Genomic DNA, 20,956 nt, shown 5'->3' with positions numbered 1-20,956 from the left:
AGTACCAAACGCCAGCTGTACTGGTGACCCAAAAAAACAGTTTGGTCGCACTGCTTAGCAAGAGGGTGAGAGGCTGTACAAGCATGAAGCAGAAAAACATAAAAGCCGATCCTTTTCACCCAATTCCGATCCTTGAAAAGCCCGATTTCCGATCACGTATCACGTATCGGGACATCTCTAATGAATACAATGTGCTCATAGTGAGTCAACTAAATTATTCCCAAACAGAGCTATTCAAGTCATCTGGTGAAAATTCTTCTAGTTTAGATATCTCAATAAATATCGCAAATCCCCCAAAAGTCACAACGTCAGTTTTTACCAGCATGGTTCAGCCCTACATCGAACATATAATATTATCCCTAGGTTAGACGACACTCAAACAAGTGTTGTTCTTCTTTTTGAAGGATGTAAATTTAATTCCAACTCCTCCGTCAGAGGTTAAACGATCGCCTTGTTAGCTATGTAGCATTGGCCACTATCTATTGATCTTCGGAGTCCAATTTTTTTGTTTGAATGCATCAGGGCTAATTAATTGCGAACTTATTGGTGCCTTCGTTGCCTCTAGGTTCAAGTTAGCTAGAGCAGGGGTTTTCAACCCAGTCCTCAAGGCACACTGTGGGTCCTGGTTTTTGTTCCAGCCGATCCAGCAGAGACAGTTGAACCAATGAGGCTTCTGCTAAAACAAGCCACACCTGACTGCAATCAACTGATTGCACTTGTAAAACACCAGATTGGGGAAAAAGTGTTGTCATCTTGTTTGGTAAGAATGAAATCCTGCACCCACAGTGTGCCTTAGTGGAATAGGTTGGGGACCCCTGAGCTAGAGAATGCTAGCACAGCCTTCAACCTGAACTGTGCTCTACCACTGAGCCAGTTTTACCGACCAGAACGAAAGCATGGAGAAATTGCATTTTCTAATATGAAACAAGTGTTTCTGTCTTGAACAATAAATCTTTTATTGATTTATTTATTTGCTTTTCAATGTACACTGTAGTTTTTATTGTTACATTTGTACAATCAACCATCTTATAGACCCTACCCACGTGACGTCACAACTCCTTCCTCCTGACTGGTGCCGCCCAATTGTCCGTCAACACATCATGTTTCCCTGTTACGGCTACGTACATTCCTCCTATTTACGACGTGTTTTTCTGCTCGTTAACATTAATAATCAAAATGGTGAAGGCGTGTGTGGCGGTCGGTTGCAATAACAGAGAAGATAGACGGAGAAGACGGAGAGACTTGAAGTTCTACCGGATCCCGAGAGACCCGGAGAGAAGAGAGTGAGATGGGCTGCTGCAATTCGACGAGAAAACTGGGCTCCAAACGATTACCACAGATTATGTAGTAGTCATTTTATATCTGGTAAGATGCATTTAATATATATTTAGAGGGTTTTGGGCTGACAACCACAATTAAGATCATTGCTAGGCTAATCGCCGACAACATACACGTATGTATGTAGTGAGAGTGCTATCGCTAAACCATATAAACATTAAAAGCCCTACCTCCATTGACAAACGACATGAAATACATTAGACTTGACAGTGGATTTTAGCAATAACAAAAGATTTTGAATTGAAAATTTCGTAACTCACCTTTCCAAGCACAAGATAGATTCCTGCCGAATTTTCGTGGACGAGGACCTGTTTCACCCAACCAGCAACGAAGTATTTATAAGCCTCCAAGCTCTTAAAGTTTTTCAAACTTTCGTGAGAATAGGATGATTTTGTGTGGACAAGATAGTTGTACAGTTCAGGGTAGCTAGCAGATGTCAGGCAAAAACGGCGGAGACAGCGGGTCGAAAAACATCGATTTAGGCATCAAATATGGATTTGGCGAATGGATAAACCGAAGCTTTTCCACATAACGCCTTTTATGCAACGCATCAAGTGAGTTTACGGCATCCGAAAGCACCGGGTCTTCCATGAAATGCATTATAAATTGCTCGATCAATTGAGACCATTGATAATACAGACACAAAATGACGGACAAGTGGGCGGAACCATACAGCGAGCACGTGATTTTGTGACGTCGGTGGGTAGGGTCTATACATGTATTGGATCTCCTTTCAGTAGTTTTGTATTACGGGCTTAAAGTGAATCAATCAAGTCACGCTATTGTGGACCCTTTCTGTCCTTTGGTTTCAGTCACGGTCTCTGTGCTCTTCACCATTGCCGGAGCCCAGCCCCTCCCTCACCTCCTCATCTTCCTCCAGTCCCAGTGAGTGGGGGACTCAAACCAGGGACATTGAATGGGTGGGGCAGAACCGAGCCCCCAGCCCCTCCAGGGTGGGACAAGCCTCGCCTTTGCCCTACCCGCTCCAGGACCACCCACCAAGACAACGTAAGGAACACCCAAGCTTGGCTACCGGCTCATTGGCTAAGTTGACATGGACACATTTATTCGGATTAAAAGCTTGATTGGAATAAAAATGCTTCATGTTCACACCCCATTCAGAATACAACTGACCCGATCAAGCCTCTTCCGGTCAAGATTTTATTCCAACCTAGAAGGTTGGGTTTATGTCGATTTATAATCCGATCGGCGCGCATGAAAACACAAAATCCAATATTTCGAACGGTCTTTACTCCGCATTTCTGTTACGTCAGTATATACGTTATTCCCGGAAGCTAGAGGAAGCACAGTGACCAAAAGACATGGCAGGTGCAAGACTTGAATGTTCTGTATCCGAGGCGAACATGTTGCTGGAGATATTAAAAGATCTAGGGCTGCAGCTATGGATTATTTTAGTAATCGATTAATCTATCAGCAAGTTAGTTCGAATAATCGAGTAATCGAATTGGATTAGGAACATTCATGCAGTTGCAAAATAAATTTTAAGAGATGTCAAACAAAGGCTTGCTAAAATTGCACTATCAAAACAGCATTGAATACGAACACAAAATAAAATTCCCGAGTGTTTCTTCAAATTATGCAGAATTGCAGTTTTATGTAAAAATAAATTAAAATACCTGAGTTTAGCCTTAAACGGTATTAAGAAAATAAATAAATGATGATCTAAGTACGACAAAAGAACAGTTGGCTATCTTGCACAGCAAAAGTCCGCTAGCTTAAATGCTATAAAATGCTAATGTGTTTTTCACAATACTCTAAACAAAGATAAGGCTGAAAAAGCAGTTTCTGCACTTGCACCCCTCTTTAAAGGTTGATTTTTCTTAAATGCCCTCCTGTTCAAAATTTTTCTTCCCCAGAAAATAGAGATTTTAACTTTAAGCTTTCCAATGATGTATCACACAGGCATATAGGACAAATTTGAAATCTGACCAAATTTGGGGTCTCAGACCGGAACTTCAAGTCACCTGAGTGTTTTCTGCCATATAACTATAAACTAAATTACCAATACATAAAAAAACATATTTGCTTATGTTGGTCTTAACAGGGAGCAGATGGATTCAGCCATGTTAAATGAGTTATGTCATATTCACTGTTGCCACTAGAGGGCAGTGTATTCACCCAAATCAATAAAACTAAATGCAAACATATGAAAAAAAAAACCATTATAACGCCACTCAAATTAAACAAATACTCAAAGTAGCAAAATTTGACTCGAAGCCTTTGTGTAATCGAATTACTCGAGTTAATCAATTAATCGTTGCAGCACTATAAATATCTTAAATTATGAAAGATTCGACGTTAGGAAAACAGTAAAAATAAACGAAGTAACGCTAACATTCAAATTGTGACGCTGTTGTAAATCGTCGTATTTTGAGCATGCCGTCACATGTCGACAGTCAAATTTTACGTCGTAAGTGGAGGTACCACTGTATTTGGTTAATCAGGGCATTTTAAAATAATTTGTTCGGACCAAAAGTGTGAAGCATCAACATGCAATTCCTAATCCGGTCAATTTTTCATTTTCCATGAAAACAGTGAATCCGGTCCTAATTTTAATCCAAAATCTATTCAGATCAAAGAATTTTTTCCCCATGTAAACGTAGCCATTTAGAGCATAAAAATTGATTCCTCACTAAGATGAAGTATATTTACATGCATGAAAGTGGGATAGATATTTGACTGTTACTTTGTTTGTTTTGGCAAATATTTCTATAATTTCATTAAAACACAACCCATGGCTCTCTGAAGTACACCTATCCCGAGGACCCAGTCCTATTTCAAACCTCAGCACCCAGGAGGCTTGGCCTGTGGCAACAGCCATCACGGAGTACATCAACGCTTACTTCAAGGGCGGACAACAAAATCAGTGAGATTATCGCTGGCTTTGCGAATGATGTGAATCGTCTATCTTCTCTGCTTTTAATTAATCATTAAAAATCATCTCATGCTTCCTCCAGGTGTCTCGTGAAGATCACAGGCGATCTGACCATGTCCTTCCCAGCCGGCATTACCCGCATTTTCACAGCAAACCCCAACGTACCTGTGCTTAGTTTCCGCTTGGTCAACATTTCCAGAATTGACCATTTTTTACCTAATCAGAAGCTACTTTTCAGGTAATTGAGTGTTTTTTAACTGTACCATTCTTTGCTATGGTACAGCGTTTTGTCTGTGCAAACAGTGATCCATCTCAGAGTGACCCAGATGCACGAGACTTCTGGTTCAACATGCAGGCCCTGCAGCTTTACTTGCAGCGGGAATCTGAACTCAACCCACAGGCTTCCTACTACAACATTGGATTGATCAAGTATCAGGTCATTATCAACACTCGAATGCAGACTTGTCAAAGTATGGGCCACATCATAAGCCACTATTAATCAACCAGGCGACTAATCAGTTCTGAAATGATTTACTATTTTGATAGTTGATAAATCATTTAGAGACAAAACAATAAATAATATATATATATATATATATATATATATATATATATATATATATATATATATATATATATATATATATATATCTATATCTATATATATATATAATAATAAAAAAATATTTTTTTTAAGGGTTTCCTTCGATTTCCTTTGATGCACAAATTATATAATCACACTGAAACATGGGCATTCGCTGCCAGTTTTCCCGGTTCAAATGAATTTTGGTTTTATTAATTCAGTTTTTATTAACATTGTATTATCGTAGTATCGTATTGTATTGTATTGTATTTTATTATGATTGTATTAACATTGTAACCACAAATTATTGTGGTTTTATTTGTAAATAATAATACAGAATACAATGATTACCGTAATTTTCAGACTATAAGCCGCTACTTTTTTCCTTCATTTTGAATCCTACGGCTTATAGTCCAGTGCGGTTTATATATTGATTAATTGGGTTAACATTAACACTTTATTTGACAAAGGCGCCATAAGACTGTCATAATTATGACATGACATTATCATGGGCATTACTGAATTGAATGCTTTTGACAAAGCATGGCACTAACTTCATTTATGTCTAGCTCGGATCTTTTACATCCATTCAAAAGTGAGATAATTTGCCGGACAACACTTAATGACATCTGTCAAAAGCATTCAGTAATGCCAATAATAGTATCATGTCATAATTATGACGGTCTTATGACACCGCTGTCTAATAAAGTGTAACCAAATAGCATAACTAACTATTATTGAAACAATTGGAACAATAACTAAGGAAATAATTGACACAGAGCATGGATTTTTATTGTTATTTACATCTGTAGCGCTGCAATGCATGCTAGGAGGCATGTTAGACAGCAACAGTGTTGACAGCAGGTGGCAGCAGAGGTTGACTGTCTCCCCCAAGGGAGCTGAGATGGCCAAATGAAGCTTCTTGAAGCAATGAAGTTTTGCAGCCAATTGGTTCAAAGCTTCATGGTGGTTTATTTGGTCTTATAACAGTCGTATGATGCCGCTGTCAAATAAAGTGTTACCGGTTAATATATTTTGGTGTAAATATCCCATAATACAGTGAGGACAGCTGCGTGTTAAATTTGGTAGGTGGCGGCTTATAGTCAGGTGCGCCTTATTTCGGTCATTGTTTTATAAACATCATATAATAATAATTGCTTGGTTTTTTAAAAATTATTCAATATAGTCACATTCCTTAAAAAGGTTAAAGGTCTCAAGAGTAAAAAAACATGTTTTAATTATCAAAAGTAGCCACTATGCTGTTAAAAAGGTCAACTTTTGAATAGCTGTCCACTGTAGTGACGACTGTCCCTGAAAGGGTTAATAATAGTAAATTTATTCTAACTTTATTTACTTACTTTTTTTCATAAAATAACAATAAATATGTAAATAGTCTCTTTTTGTTTTTTTGTTTTTTCAAAGTAAAGTAAATATTCTTACTATTTTTAATCTTTTAGATTTTGATGTTTTTATTAAAAAAAAAAATCAGTTAAGAACATTTTTCTTTTTTCTTTTTAACATTTTTAATGGTCTTTGTTCATTTTTATTTTTTCATTTCATTTTTTTCTATTTACATTTTTGGGTGGGGAAAAGACAATATCTGTTCTAAAAAAAAACACCAAAAAGAACAATTGTTTTTATATTAAAAAGTGGTTTATTACAGAGCATTTAAAGGGACATCGACAGAAATAAAATCAATTTAAGCAATCTCGTGCGCACCAGAAACTATATAGTAAACATTAGCATTATATAGCATTTGAGCTAGCGGACTTTTGCTATTCAAGTTATCCAATTATTGTAAACATTAGCATTATATAGCATTTAAGCTAGCGGACTTTTGCTATGCAAGTTATACAATTGTTGTAAACATTGGCATTATATAGCATTTGAGCTAGCGGACTTTTGCTATGCAAGTTATCCAATTGTTGTAAACATTAGGATTTGAGGTCGCGGACTTTTGCCATGCAAGTTAGCCAATTGCAACAATATAGTTTCTGGTTCGTACTCCAAACAATCTGGTGTGCATCAGATTGCTTAAATTTATTTTATTTCTGTTGATGTCCCATTAGGGCCTCAGTAGTTTATTGTAAAAATCCTTTAAATATTCTTGATTTCTGTAGTCCTCGACCTTTATTTTAGCAAGAAACAAGAAGTCGACGTACATGATTTACTTTTGCAGGCCACACAAAATGTGGCGGGCCGGATCTAACCCACGGGCCTTGAGTTTGAAACCTGAGCCCTCATGGTTCCTCACTCTTCCTATCTTTCCTCTTTTACTATTTTATATCTGTGCAAGAAGTGAACAAGCAGTGTGCTGCCACCACTGTAGTGCTTTATGGACTTGTACTAGCTTGTATTTCAACAAAGTAATTATGTTGTTAATACGTGCAGGTGTCTTCTCAAGATCCGGCCCGGGCTCCTCTCCTGCTCTCGGCAGAGTGCCAACGTAGCGGCACAGTGACCCGAGTGTCCCTGGACTACCACTGCTGTCCCGTCACCGCGCCGTCCACCCAGCTGAATGCTGTCCAAGTGCTACTGCAGTTGGACCACACCGCCGCTGACCTGCAGTGTCAGCCGCCTGCCTCGTGGTGAGCCGACGACTGGAAATTTAATTCAACATGTTGACCCCCAGGACAAACCACTGAATACGTTTGTTTTGCGGGCGAGTCGACAAGCTAAAAATAACATCCGTTGTAGAGAGAGAGAGAGAAGGTCAAAATCTCAGCCAGTGTTTTTGTGCCTCCGTAGGAATGCCGAGGAAAGACGTCTGCTGTGGAAGCTCGCCAACCTCTCGCCCACCAACCACAGCAAAGGTTAGACGCGTTTCACAACGACCGGTCGAGGACGGAGCTAGCCGAAAAAATTGTTGACGTTTACCCCATATCCAATCTGTGTGCTGTTTTGACACTTTCAGGCCAGTGGTCACTACACTGGACATCTATTCAAATGTTGTCATTAGCTCAGCTTATTCACTTTCAGCCCAGGTCACGGAATCTGTTGTGGTAGTTAGTAAAATAGGGAAAATTAAAATCTCCTATTGATTCCATCGCTTCTAGACCCTCCCAGTTAAAATGGATTGGACGTCTATTGCCGTCAGTATGAGAGCCAAAGAGTTGAACTATGTGAAGTCACAAGGGATTCTTTAAAATAAAACCAAAAAGATAAATACATACAGCAAAATTAGGGCTGTCAAAATTATTGCGTTAACGCGCGGTAATTAATTTTTTAAATTAATCACGTTAAAATATTTGACGCAATTAACGCACATGTCCCGCTCAGAAAGTATTCTGCCTTTTGGTAAGTTTTACAGCAAGGCTTTTTGTGCTGTCCAACAGCGAACTCTTGTGGTCGCTTTGCGACATGGTTTATTGTTTTCTTGCCAGTTCATTATGGCTGCACGACGTCTCGGGCTGATAATGTTGTGCTTATATGATCCTTGGACAAGATTTGTCCGTAAGTATGGTTGTTGTAAAGAATGTACATATTATGTTAGTAAGCGAAATGTTATATTTTTTGTATGAGACGCTTTTTGTTTATGTTTAGTGAACCTGTATAGCGTGCTAAGCTAACGTTGTTGCTAATGCAATGCTTGTGTACTTTTTTTTTTTTGTAGTTTTACTACGGTCTAAAGAGGACAATGGTTTGAGGCCATTTTATTAATAAATCAGATGAAAAAGGAAGAAGTCTGATTATTGAGGCGTCGTTCACTAGCTTTGGAAAAAGTAGAGGCTTCGGAGTGAGGACAGCATAGACAGATTTAAATGACAGTAGAGTGAAATGCCCACTACAGTCCTTATGTTCTGTATGTTAAATGTATATATCCATCTTGTGTCTTATCTTTCCATTCCAACAATTTATTTTACAGAGTATATGTATAATTTACAGAAAAATATGGCATATTTTATAGATGGTTTGAATTGCGATTAATTGCGATTAATTACGATTAATTAATTTTTAAGCTGTAATTAACTCGATTAAAAATTTTAATCGTTTGACAGCCCTAAGCAAAATACATACAGGCTACTCATATTGAATGTTTTTGTTTTATATTGATGTATTTTTATTGTTTTATTTGTCAACTTATTAGATTTGTTTTTTAAGTTTTATTTTTTTCCAAGTCTCCCCCCTCCCCCACCATTTTCTTTTTACATACAGTGGTACCTCGACATATGATCGCTTCGACACGCTATCTTTTCGACATCCGACGTAAAAATTTGACTCGCCATTTGTTTCTACATCCGATGACATGCTTGAAATACGACGATTTATGACAGCGCCACGGTTTCTTTTTTTTTTCCTGCAAGACAACGCCCGGCGGATTTTCTTGTGAGAGAAATCAACACGGGTTCCAAGAAGGTTATTGCAGGTGGTAAAAAATGGAAAAAGGTGACACTTACCATTGAAATGAAGATGGAAATGAGAGAAAAATACGACTGTGGTATGCACGTCTGTGAACTGGCTCGACAAGACGGCCGTAGAATGTCTATTGCAGCCACGCGGTGTGTTCAGGTCAGCAAGCAAAACACATCTGCCACATTAGAACCCGACTCGTTACATTATTACAGGAATTATTATTATACTGTGTAGGGGTGTAACGGTACACAAAAATCTCGGTTCCGTACGTACCTCTGTTTTGAGGTCACGGATCGGTTCATTTTCGGTACAGTAAGAAAACAAAATGCAAAATATAAATGTGCTAGTTGTTTATTACACACTTTTGTGCTTTCAACAATAGGAACATTAGCCTATACAAAGCTAGAATTCTGCTCAAAAAGTAGTGGGTATTTAAAGATAATCCAACAACAATTTGCCTTTCAGACCCCGCATATTGGTTAGCTTTCTTTCTGAAAGAAAGAAGAAAAAAGAAGTCCTGTGCTAAAGAGAAAAGCAATCCCAAAGACAAAGATTTTAACTTGTATTTTACAAATGAAATGCCTCCATTTTTTTTTTCTTATGAACGGTTTTCAAAAGCTTTATTGGTGGATTTTCTGAAGTTAAAGCACCACACAGAAATTAATAAATTTAATTGTGTAAGCAGGATGTGTGTATTATTTTTATTATTTAATTACAGGTGTTTTAGCTCATTTCAATTTATTTTATTTAAATGGGCTATTATTTATTTTATTATGTGTTTATATTTTACAAATGTGATGTAGTATTCATTTATATTGTATATTTCATGTTGTATAACTTTAGTTCCTATGTGAATATTAGTTCCTACTTGTTTTGTTGTTGTGGTAGGATTTTGTATTGAACACGGAGCCGTGTTGGTTATTATTATAGCAGAGAAGACAGCAGTAAATCAACAAAGACAAGTCAACGGTGCCCCGATCTACCACTCAAGAGATCTGATGGACTCAAAAAGTAGGTTACGATTGCATATTAGTTTGAAAATCCACCGTATTTTTACACGAGTGACTTCCAGCCCGATCCTAGCTACCGGTAGTAGTATTGACGCTGGAGGGCCGCGTCTCGCGTCAAATAATCAACTCTGCCGTTCTCGTGCGTCGCATTGAGCCGCTTCTGGGACGCGCCTAACACGCGGCTGCACTGCGACTGGTGTGCATTGGCTGATTGACTTTAACGCACGCGTTTCACTGCTTTCTCGCGGCGGCCACCTTGTCGCGTCGTTGACGTTTCTTAACTGTCCTACTGTGTTGGTCCTCATTATAGTAGAGAAGACGGAGTAAATAAAATCTACACAAAGAAACTGTAACCTGATCGACTCACAGCCTCAAAAAGTAAGGGGTTACATTATGTTAGAAACTCGTTCGGTACGCCTCCGTTCCGAACCGAGGACCCCGAACCGAAACGGTTAAATACAAATACATGTACTGTTACACTCTTAATACTGTGTTATTATTCCGTTTTTTTTTAAATTCATAATTTATTTGTTTTGCTGTATGTAATTGCATTTATAATAGTACCAGCAGTATTTATTTAGGATTTAGTGTAGGTTTTCGGGTTGTGGAACGAATTAATGGAATTATAATTTATTCTCATGTGATAATCCTGCTCGACATACAGCCATTTTGACTTAATAAACAAGGTCCTGGAACGAATTAACTTTGTATGTAGAGGTACCACTGTATTACTATTTAAATACTGTCATTTACGGGCTATAAGCAGCAGCAACGTTCTTTGGGGCAATTTACATTGCTATTTTTGTGTAGCGATCGCAAGTGCTACTCAGTGACTACCAACGAACACTTTTAATTTTTTTCATTGATAACAAATATTAATTCTATAATTTATTTACACTTCCCCTTTAGTTGTTTTTTTACAACAGAAAAGTTAACAGTGGCAGTCAGATACCATTTAAATTTTTTTCAGCTCATCCATTGTCAGACAGAAGCAGCACGGCAAAACGCCTCGCTAAAAAATAAGTAAAAATATCAAAATGGCTTACCTCTTCGTCTTCTGAAGGACCATGGGCCCCAACAAAATGTTTACTGCATATGAAATGTGAATGGCTTCACCTTGCTGGCGTTAAAATGGTCTTTTGGACAAGTTGATCCATTCTTCACATTTATTCCTCCGAGTTTTTGGTTTCAGGAAACGTATGAAGAAAACATCCTTCATATGTTGTAATGTCTAGAGCTGTTTCTACAAGTTCCATAGCAGGAGTGTTTGATTGGTATGTTCTTTTTTGAAAGATTACCGGAGAAAACAAGCAGAAATAACATGGTTTGTATGCGAGGGCGTGTCTATAATGTCCCACTTCCGCATTATGATGGCGACATCACGGTCTAAAAATAGCATTCGTGCGGTACGCTATTGTGGACCACAAAATATTGTCCTGTGGGCCGTAAGTTTGAAATGAAGATTAGAAATCTTAATTATTGTGTGGAATTTCAATGATTGTTTGTAGTCTCCATAGTTAGCAGTATTCTTTGCCTTTTTTGAGCCATGTACGGTATAACTGACTAGATTGTGCTTCATCCAGGCTCAGGGACCCTATGTGCAAGCTGGCAGTGTTTGGAGGTCCCCCGTGGGCCTCCGCCCAACCTCGCCGTTCAGTTTGTGGGCTCCGGGGCGTCTCTGTCAGGCATGGACGTGGAACTGGTGGGCAGCCGCTACCGCATGTCACTGGTTAAGAAGAGATTCGCCACAGGTGAGAACTCGCTAACGTCATATCATAGCACAGGGGCATCCGAACTGTATTCCCCGAGGGCCGCTTTCATAAAAATCGAAGTTGAAATGTTTAAATTTAGGGGTGGGCAATACGTAAGTACTCATGAGGGTAAATTGAGCAGATTTACCTTGATAACGATGATGATGAACGATCAAAGCGGGCCGAAAAGACTAATTTCTTTCACTGATATGTATGTAAATGTGTAGGTACAGTGGTATGAAAAAGTATCTGAACCTTTTGGAATTTCTCGTATTTCTGCATAAAATCACCATCAAATGTGATCTGATCTTACTTAAAATCACACAGATGAAATAACAGTGTCTACTTAAAAACCACCCCAAACTTTGTAGGTTTTCATATTTTAATGAGGATAGCATGCAAGCAATGGCAGAAGGAGGAAAAATAAGTACGTGAACCCTCTGTCTAAGGAGACTTAAAGAGCAATCGAAATCCATTTTTAATAAACATTTTAAGTCAGGTGTATGCCCAATCACTGATGAGTGGTTTAAAGCTGTCCTGCCCACTATAAAACCCGCACCTGACAAGAAATGTTTTGATGAGAAGCATTGTTTGATATGCATCATGGCTTGGTCAAAACAGCTGCCTGAAGACCTGCGATCAAGGACTGTTGATTTGTATAAAGCTGGGAAAGGATACAAAACCATCTCTAAAAGTCTGGATGTTCATCAATTGGCAGTCAGAGAAGTTGTCTATGCCACCAAACATGATGCCAAGAGTTCAGCGCAGAATACTCAGAGAGGTTAAAAAAAAAGAACCCTAGAGTGTCTGCTGAAGACTTACAGGTATAAATGGCACAGGCCAATATCTCTGTGCACACATCAACTATATGTAAAACTATGGCCAAGAATGATGTTCATGGGAGGACTCCACGAAGGAAGCTACTGCTGTCTTTAAAAAAATAATAATACATTTTTTTTTAAAAATGTTGCTCGTTTAATGTTCGCAAAAAGGCACTTGTACGCTCCACAGACGTTTTGGCAAAAATATTTTGTGGACTGATGAAACCAAGTTGAATTGTCTGGGAGTAACACACAACGTCATGTGTGGAGGAAAAATAGAACAGCTCACAAACATTAACACCTCATCCCCACTGTGAAGCATGGTGGAGGGAGCATCATGATTTGGGGCTGGCATGTTGCCTCAGAGCCTGGACAACTTGCAATCATTAATGGAAGAAATAATTTAAAAGTCTTTCAGGATGTTTTGCAGAAAAACCTGAGGCTGTCTGTCAGACATTTGAAGCTAAAAATAGGATGGATGCTGCAACAAAACAATGATCCAAAACACAGACGTAAATCCACTTCAGAATGGTTTCAGAAGAACAAAATGCACGTTCTGGAGTGGCCAAGTCAAAGTCCGGACTTGAACCCCATTGAGATGCAGTGGTATAACCTAAAGACAGTGATTCATGCCAGACATCCCAGGAATCTGACTGAACTACAGCATTTTTGTAGAGTAGAATCAGCCTGAAGATCAGTCCTGATCGATGTGCCAGACTGATCTGGAGCTACAGGAAGCGTCTGGTTGAAGTTATTGCTGCCAAAAGGGGCCCCACAGAATATTAAATGTGATGGTTCACTTATTTTTCATTTTTTGTCATTGTTTGCATACTATCCTCATTAAAATATGAAAACCTCTAAATGTTAGGGTGCTTTTAGTTTAAACAGGCACTGTTTTTTCCTTTGTGTGATTTTTAAAAGATCAGATCACATTTTATGATTTCATGCAGAAATGTGAGAGATTCCAAAAAGTTGAGAGATAGATAGGTTGAAAAGTGCCTCTTAATTGTATATTATTTGTCCCATTCTGTGTGTATTGTGTGTATTTACAACATGGAAACATTTTTTTCTGAAACGTTTCTTCTTTGCATGTTTTTATGCCAAATCTCACCCCACATTTTGTAAATTTTTACAATGATAGCGGCTTTTTGACAATTAAGTCAAGTTTTAGAAACGATAGTTCATATAAAATATCAGCACATATTGTCTTTGTATTAAAACGGAGGGAAGAAATTGATGCATTTTCATTCAGTTTTGAAGATAACCTTCTTATTATTTCACATGAAAATGAGATGAGGACTACTCAATTTCTGGTCTCATTCGTCAACTGTAATTATTTAGTTTCTCACTCTGATTTCAACATTTTTGACTATTGGACAGGCATTGTTTAAGTGAGTAAGAAGTGCAACAGAATGTAGCCTAAACACAAGCATAGACTCACTGTCAGTTGACAGGACATGGAGCTGATCCAAAGGTGGCCTAATTTAAAAAACTTAAAATTCAAATATTTTCAAAACCAGAGCTGCTAGCGACCCAAAATCAAAACAGGCACCTTCTTTAGGCATATACAGTGGGGAGACCAAGTATTTGAATACACTGCCGATTTTGCTGGTTTCCCCACTTGCAAAGCATGTAGAGGTCTGTAATTTGTATCATAAGTTCTCTTCAACTTTGAGGGACGGAATCTAATACAAAAAAACAGAAAATCATATTGTATGATTTTTAAATAATAAATTTGCATTTAATTGCATGACATAAGTATTTGATACATCACAAAAATCAAACTTAATATTTGGTACAGAAACCTTTGTTTGCTATTACAGATACCAAACGTTTCCTGTAGTCCTTGACAAGGTTTGCACACACTGCAGCGGGGATTTTGGCCCATTCCTCCATGCAGATCTTCTCCAGAGCCTTCAGGTTTCGGGGCTGCTGCCAGACAACACGGACTTTCAGCTCCCTCCATAGATTTTCTATCGGGTTCAGATCTGGTGACTGGCTAGGCCACTCCAGGACCTTAAGATGCTTCTTACGGAGCTACTCTTTAGTTGTCTTGGCTGTGTGCTTTGGGTCGTTGTCATGCTGGAAGACCCAGCCACGACCCATCTTCAGGGCTCTCACTGAAGGAAGGAGGTTGTCTGCCAAGATCTGGCGTTACATAGCCCCATCCATCCTCCCCTCAATACGGTGCAGTCGTCCTGTACCCTTGGCAGAGAAGCAGCCCCAAAAAATGATGTTTCCTCCTCCATGTTTCACTGTTGGGATGGTGTTCTTGGGGTTGTACTCATCCTTCTTTTTCCTCCAAACACGACGAGCCGAGTTTAGACCAAAAAGTTCAATTTTGGTCTCATCCGACCACATGACCTTCTCCCATTGCTCCTCTGGATCATCCAGATGGTCAGTGGCAAACTTCAGATGTTTCTGGACATGCACTGGCTTCAGCAGCGGGACCTTGCGTGTGCTGTAGGATTTTGATCCATGACGGCGTAATGTGTTTCCGATGGTTTTCTTCGAGACTGTGGTTCCAGCTCTCTTCAGGTCATTGACCAGGTCCTGCCGTGTAGTTCTGGGCTGATCCCTCACCTTCCTCATGATCAGTAATGCCCCACGAGGTGAGATCTTGCATGGAGCCCCAGAACGAGGCAGATTGACCGTCAACTTGAACCTCTTCTATTTTCTAATAATCGCTCCAACAGTTGTTACCTTCTCACCAAGCTGCTTGCTTATTTTCCTGTAGCCCATCTCAGCTTTGTGCAGGTCTATTATTTTATCCCTGATGTCCTTACACAGCTCTTTGGTCTTGGCCATTGTGGAGAGGTTGGAGTTTGTTTGTTTGAGCATGTGAACAGGTGTCTTTTATACAGGTAACAAGTTTAAACAGGTGCAATTACTTCCGGTAATGAGTGGAGAACAGGAGGGGTTCTTAAAAAAGAACTAAGAGCCGATTTTTTCTAGTTGGTAATGTATCAAATACTTATTTCATGCAGTTAAATACAAATTTATTATTTAAAAATTGTACAATGTGATTTTCTGGATTTTTGTATTAGATTCCGTCCCTCACAGTTGAAGAGATCTTATGATACAAATTACAGACCTATACATGGCTTGCAAGTGGGAAAACCAGCAAAATCGGCAGTGTATCAAATACATGTTCTCCCCACTGTATGAGTCTCCATGAGCAGCGGCAACAAAAAAATTCAGTCTTTCACTAATAAAATCTCGATTAATCATTTTTTAAATAAGTATAACAAAATTTAAAATGGCTACACAAATCTGATTTTACGCTAGATGCACAAAAAACACCAAATGCAGAGATAATCACCTATATTTTCAGGCTCAATTGCAATATTCATCATATTTTTGCCTAAAATACCTAAACTTATTTTTCTTTTATTTAGTGCAATTTTGACACAATCAATAATTGATTTATAATCGAATCGAATCGTTACGTGCCAATAGATGCCCACCTCTACTAACTACACATACAATAAGAAAATATCACACATTGTGAATTTATGACGGAAACTATGGCGAATTTTCATCTAGTTCTCGTGTCGCCAGACAACTGGCATTCATCTCGTTATGTTTTAGTCTCCCAAGACACGTTTCAGCGCGCCATCGTGACGTCGTCGTCATGTAAAAAATTGTTCGTTGACGAAATATTTTTCATTATGACGAAAACAACACTGGTTAGAACGCAGCAGGAGTGGGAACCTCTTGTTACCTCACGATACGCTTTGCGAAACAAAGGTCACGATAACTATGATCTGACGATATGCCGATACAACGATTATCGATACATTGGTCAGGAAATCATTCTAGGATATGCTACAAACAACTAATAAACAGAAAAACAAGCTTCTGCTGTGAATTGGATTTACTTTATCATTAGTAGACGTCCAATCCGTTTGAAGTGATGGCAGCGAATGAACGAATGTTCATTCGTCTATGGCAGTCAGTGGCAGCTAATGCCAGGCAATGAGGTAATTTTGGGCCATTTAAGGTCATTTGCCTGTTGATTTTCAGTTACTTCCTGTTGATTTTGGGGTATTTTATGGGTCACTTCCTGTTTATTTTGACTTTGAGAACAGGAAGTGACCTGGGAATCACCCAAATGAATAGGCAGTGACTCAAACTCAACAGGAAATGACCTGTAAATGAACAGCAAGTGACCTGTACATGCCCCGAAAATCGGACAGAATGACTCCGAATGCTCTGGCTTCGAATTAGTGCTGCAACAATTAATCGATTAACTTGAGTATTCGATTAGAAAAAAAGATTCAAATTAAATTATGCTGCTTCGAGTATTTGTTTAATTAAAGTGGCGTTGCAGTGGTTTTGAAAGTGTTTGCATTTATTTTTATTGATTTGGGTGGATACACGGCCCTCTAGTCGACCTCATTTCACATGGCGGAATCCATCTGCTCCCTGTTAAGACCAACATAATCGTTTGTTTGAGCTAATGATTTTTTAAAAATGCATTCCTAATTTAGTTTAAAGGTATATTTAGCCATTTTTTGTGGGACTATGTGTCTGAGCCATTTATTAAGAGCATTGTAAAAAAAAACGTTAGCATTTCATAGCATTTAAGCTAGCGGACTTTTGTTACGTAAGTTAGCCAACTGTTCTTCTGTTGTACATAGATTCTCTTTGTATATATATACATATATATATACATATATATATATATATACACATATATATATATACATATATTAGGGCTGTCAAACGATTAAAATTTTTAATCGAGTTAATTACAGCTTAAAAATTAATTAATCGTAATTAATCGCAATTAATCGCAATTCAAACCATCTATAAAATATGCCATATTTTTCTGTAAATTATATATATATTCTGTAAAATAAATTGTTGGAATGGAAAGATAAGATATATATATTCAACATACGGTACAAAAGGACTGCAGTGGGCATTTCACTCTACTGTCATTTAAATCTGTCTATGCTGTCCTCACTCCGAAGCGTCTACTTTTTCCAAAGCTAGTCAGCTAGTGAACGACGCCTTAATAATCAGACTTCTTCCTTTTTCATCTGAATTATTAATAAAATGGCCTCAAACCACTGTCCTCTTTAGACCGTAGTGAAACAACAACAAAAAAGTACACAGCATTGCATTAGCAACAACGTTAGCTTAGCATGCTATACAGGTTCACTAAACATAAACAAAAAGCGTCTCATACAAAAAATATAACATTTCGCTTACTAACATAATATGTACATTCTTTACAACAACCATACTTACGGACAAATCTTGTCCAAGGATCATATAAGCACAACATTATCAGCCCGAGACGTCGTGCAGCCATAATGAACTGGAAAGAAAACTATAAACCATGTCGCAAAGCGACCATAAGAGTTCGCTGTTGGACAGCACAAAACGTCTTGCTGTAAAACTTACCAAAAGGCAGAATACTTTCTGAGCGGGACATGTGCGTTAATTGCGTCAAATATTTTAACGTGATTAATTAAAAAAATTAATTACCGCGCGTTAACGCGATAATTTTGACAGCCCTAATATATATACATACATATATATACATATATATATATATATATATATATATATATATATATATATATATATGTAAGGGCTGTCCAACGATTAAAATTCTTAATAGAGTTAATCACAGCTTAAAAATTAATCGTAATTAATTGCAATTAATTCAAACCATCTATAAAATATGCCATATTTTTCTGTAAATTATTGTTGGAATGAAAGATGAGACACAAGATGGATATATACCTTCAACATACGGTACATAAGGACTGTATTTGTTTATTATAACAATAAATCAACAAGATGGCATTAACATTATCTGTTAAAGCGATCCATGTAACATCCTGTTAAAGCGAACCATGGATAGAGGGACTTGTAGTTCTTAAAAGAAAAATGCAATTTTATATTAAAACCCCTCTTTATGTTTTCGTTTTAATAAAATTTGTAAAATTTTCAATGAAAAAATAAACTAGTAGCCCGCCATTGTTGATGTCAATAATTACTTACACAATGCTCATGGGTGCTGAAGCCTATAAAATCAGTCGCACCCAAGCGCCAGCAGAGGGCGGCAAAACTCCATAAAACACAACAAGTGAGCGTTTCACTGTACTGTCATTTAAATCTGTCTGAGCGGGGCATCTGCGTTAATTGCGTCAAATATTTTAACGTGATTAATTTAAAAAATTAATTAACGGCCGTTAACGCAATAAGTTTGACAGTCCTAATATATATATATATGTGTGTATATATATATATATATATATGTGTGTATATATATATATATATATATATATATATGGACCCCAATCACCAACGTCACACAATCACATGATCGCTGTATTGTGCCGCCGTATTATCCGTCATTGTGTGTCCGTATTGTCATTGATCGTGGATTCACTTGCAAATTATGGAAGCCCCTGTGCTTTCAGACGCTGTAAACTCATTGGATGAGTTGCATAAAAGCAGTTTTTGGAAAAGCTTCGGTCGATCCAGTTGCCAGATCCATATTTGATGCCCAAACCGATGTTTCCTCCCTTCCGGTCTCGTGCGTCAGAGCTCGTCCTGAGACAACAAAGTTTCCAATCATACTCCAGTTTATGTCACGATGAGGAGTCGGGTACCCAAAATCGGCACCGGCCCGAATATAAACCGACATTTAGTCAGCCTAGCATCACCGTTGTCATGATTGTAAAATGAAACTTGATCGACAACGGGCCGGTGTGTGTGCGCCGAAAAATCGCTGCCCCGCGGGAAATGTCCCCCCTGACGGGAGCGCTTATTTATAAGGCTTTATTGACGTGAAAACATCAAATGTTTTCATGGACGCATTACAGTAATGGATTTACGACTGTAAGATCAGTTTTAAATTATTAAATTACACAAAATATTAGAACTGTATTTTGGTAACAAATCGTGGACTGGGCCACATAACCATCTTTGAACAGAAATGTATTAGTCTACAGGTTTTCATGACCATATCCCAATAACAATCACACAGGTAGGACATTTATTAGTTCAAGCAGAGTAAAATAATACATATTCACGGTACAAGAAAGTCGTTTCTGTGTGGGCGCTCCCGTCAGGGGGGGACATTTCACGCAGAGCGGCTATTTTTCGGCACAACACGTGTTGTTGCGCTCACCTTCTTGCTGCGCGACCGTGGCGACGAGCTTCGTAGTCTCCGTCTGATGATGTCTGCGATCACGTTGGCATCATATTGATGTTTTCGCCGCTGTCTAACGGCTGTCGACACAAACGCATCATGGACCGAGATAAAACAAACCGTGCTGCTTTCGAGATTTGCCCTTTTAACAATGGGCACACAGCAACTACTAAAATGACCGTTTATCTTCTCTGTTACTGCAACTAACCGCCACACATGACTTCACCATTTTGATTTAATCAATGTCAACGATTGTCAGGAAGGTTTTTGGGTTCGTTTACTAGGCGGTGATTCCTTAGACAAGCAGAAAAACACGCAGTAATAGGAGGAATGTACGTAGCGGTAATATGTAAACATGATGAGCTGACGGACAATATGGCGGCACCAGTCAGGGGGGCGGAGTTTTGACGTCACGTGATTGGGGTCTATACACCGTGTGAGGCTCAGCTCAAGTATGTTAATTTTTTATGTTCCTTATCCGATTACTCGATTATTCGAACTAAATAGTTCATCGAATAATCGACTACTAAAATAATCGATAGCTGCAACCCTATTTCGAATGAATGAACGTTCCCAGTCTAAATGGATTGACTGGGCGTCGAGCACTGTCAATGGCAGCCTTAGAGTTACCTGAGACACTATTATGGTGGAAGATTTTGGTAGTAACTTTTTTTTTTTAAACATTAACACCTTTTTAAAACGATATCTCGATTCTTGGCAGGAGCATATCGATAACCTTTTGGGATACAAAGTATCAAGATATATCACCATTTCGATATTTTGTCACACCCTTAGAATGCAGCGTGTGTTTGAGTTCATCGCAGTGAAAGCCACCAGGACGCTCTGCCTGGCCCAGCCCCCTATGGGAAGCCGTAGCGCTATATCTATAGGACCTGTCTCGTCAACTGATAGCGAAGTCAAGCTTCTTGTGCAGACCGTATTCAATGATATTTTCATAATTTGCTGCAGGCGGAAAAAAAACTGAGCGTAGTTTGGACACCTGTCATAACAGCTTGTTTTAATGATC

The 20,956-nt window shown here is 38.4% G+C and overlaps 1 protein-coding gene across 1 annotated transcript in view; it reads left to right on the top strand.

Moving 5' to 3' along the window:
- fcho1 (FCH and mu domain containing endocytic adaptor 1) overlaps positions 1-20,956 on the top strand; it is a 109,185-nt gene that overhangs the window by 84,491 nt on the left and 3,738 nt on the right. Inside the window, exons 20-26 of the mRNA XM_057841082.1 lie at positions 2,151-2,346; positions 4,108-4,225; positions 4,317-4,472; positions 4,538-4,670; positions 7,209-7,405; positions 7,566-7,630; positions 11,764-11,931. Coding sequence (XP_057697065.1) covers positions 2,151-2,346; positions 4,108-4,225; positions 4,317-4,472; positions 4,538-4,670; positions 7,209-7,405; positions 7,566-7,630; positions 11,764-11,931 — 1,033 coding nt within the window. The remainder of the gene's footprint in view (positions 1-2,150; positions 2,347-4,107; positions 4,226-4,316; positions 4,473-4,537; positions 4,671-7,208; positions 7,406-7,565; positions 7,631-11,763; positions 11,932-20,956) is intronic.

Source organism: Corythoichthys intestinalis, chromosome 7, assembly GCF_030265065.1.
Source record: "Corythoichthys intestinalis isolate RoL2023-P3 chromosome 7, ASM3026506v1, whole genome shotgun sequence".
Lineage (NCBI taxonomy): Eukaryota > Metazoa > Chordata > Actinopteri > Syngnathiformes > Syngnathidae > Corythoichthys > Corythoichthys intestinalis.
This window is presented reverse-complemented; position numbering and strand designations above follow the sequence as displayed.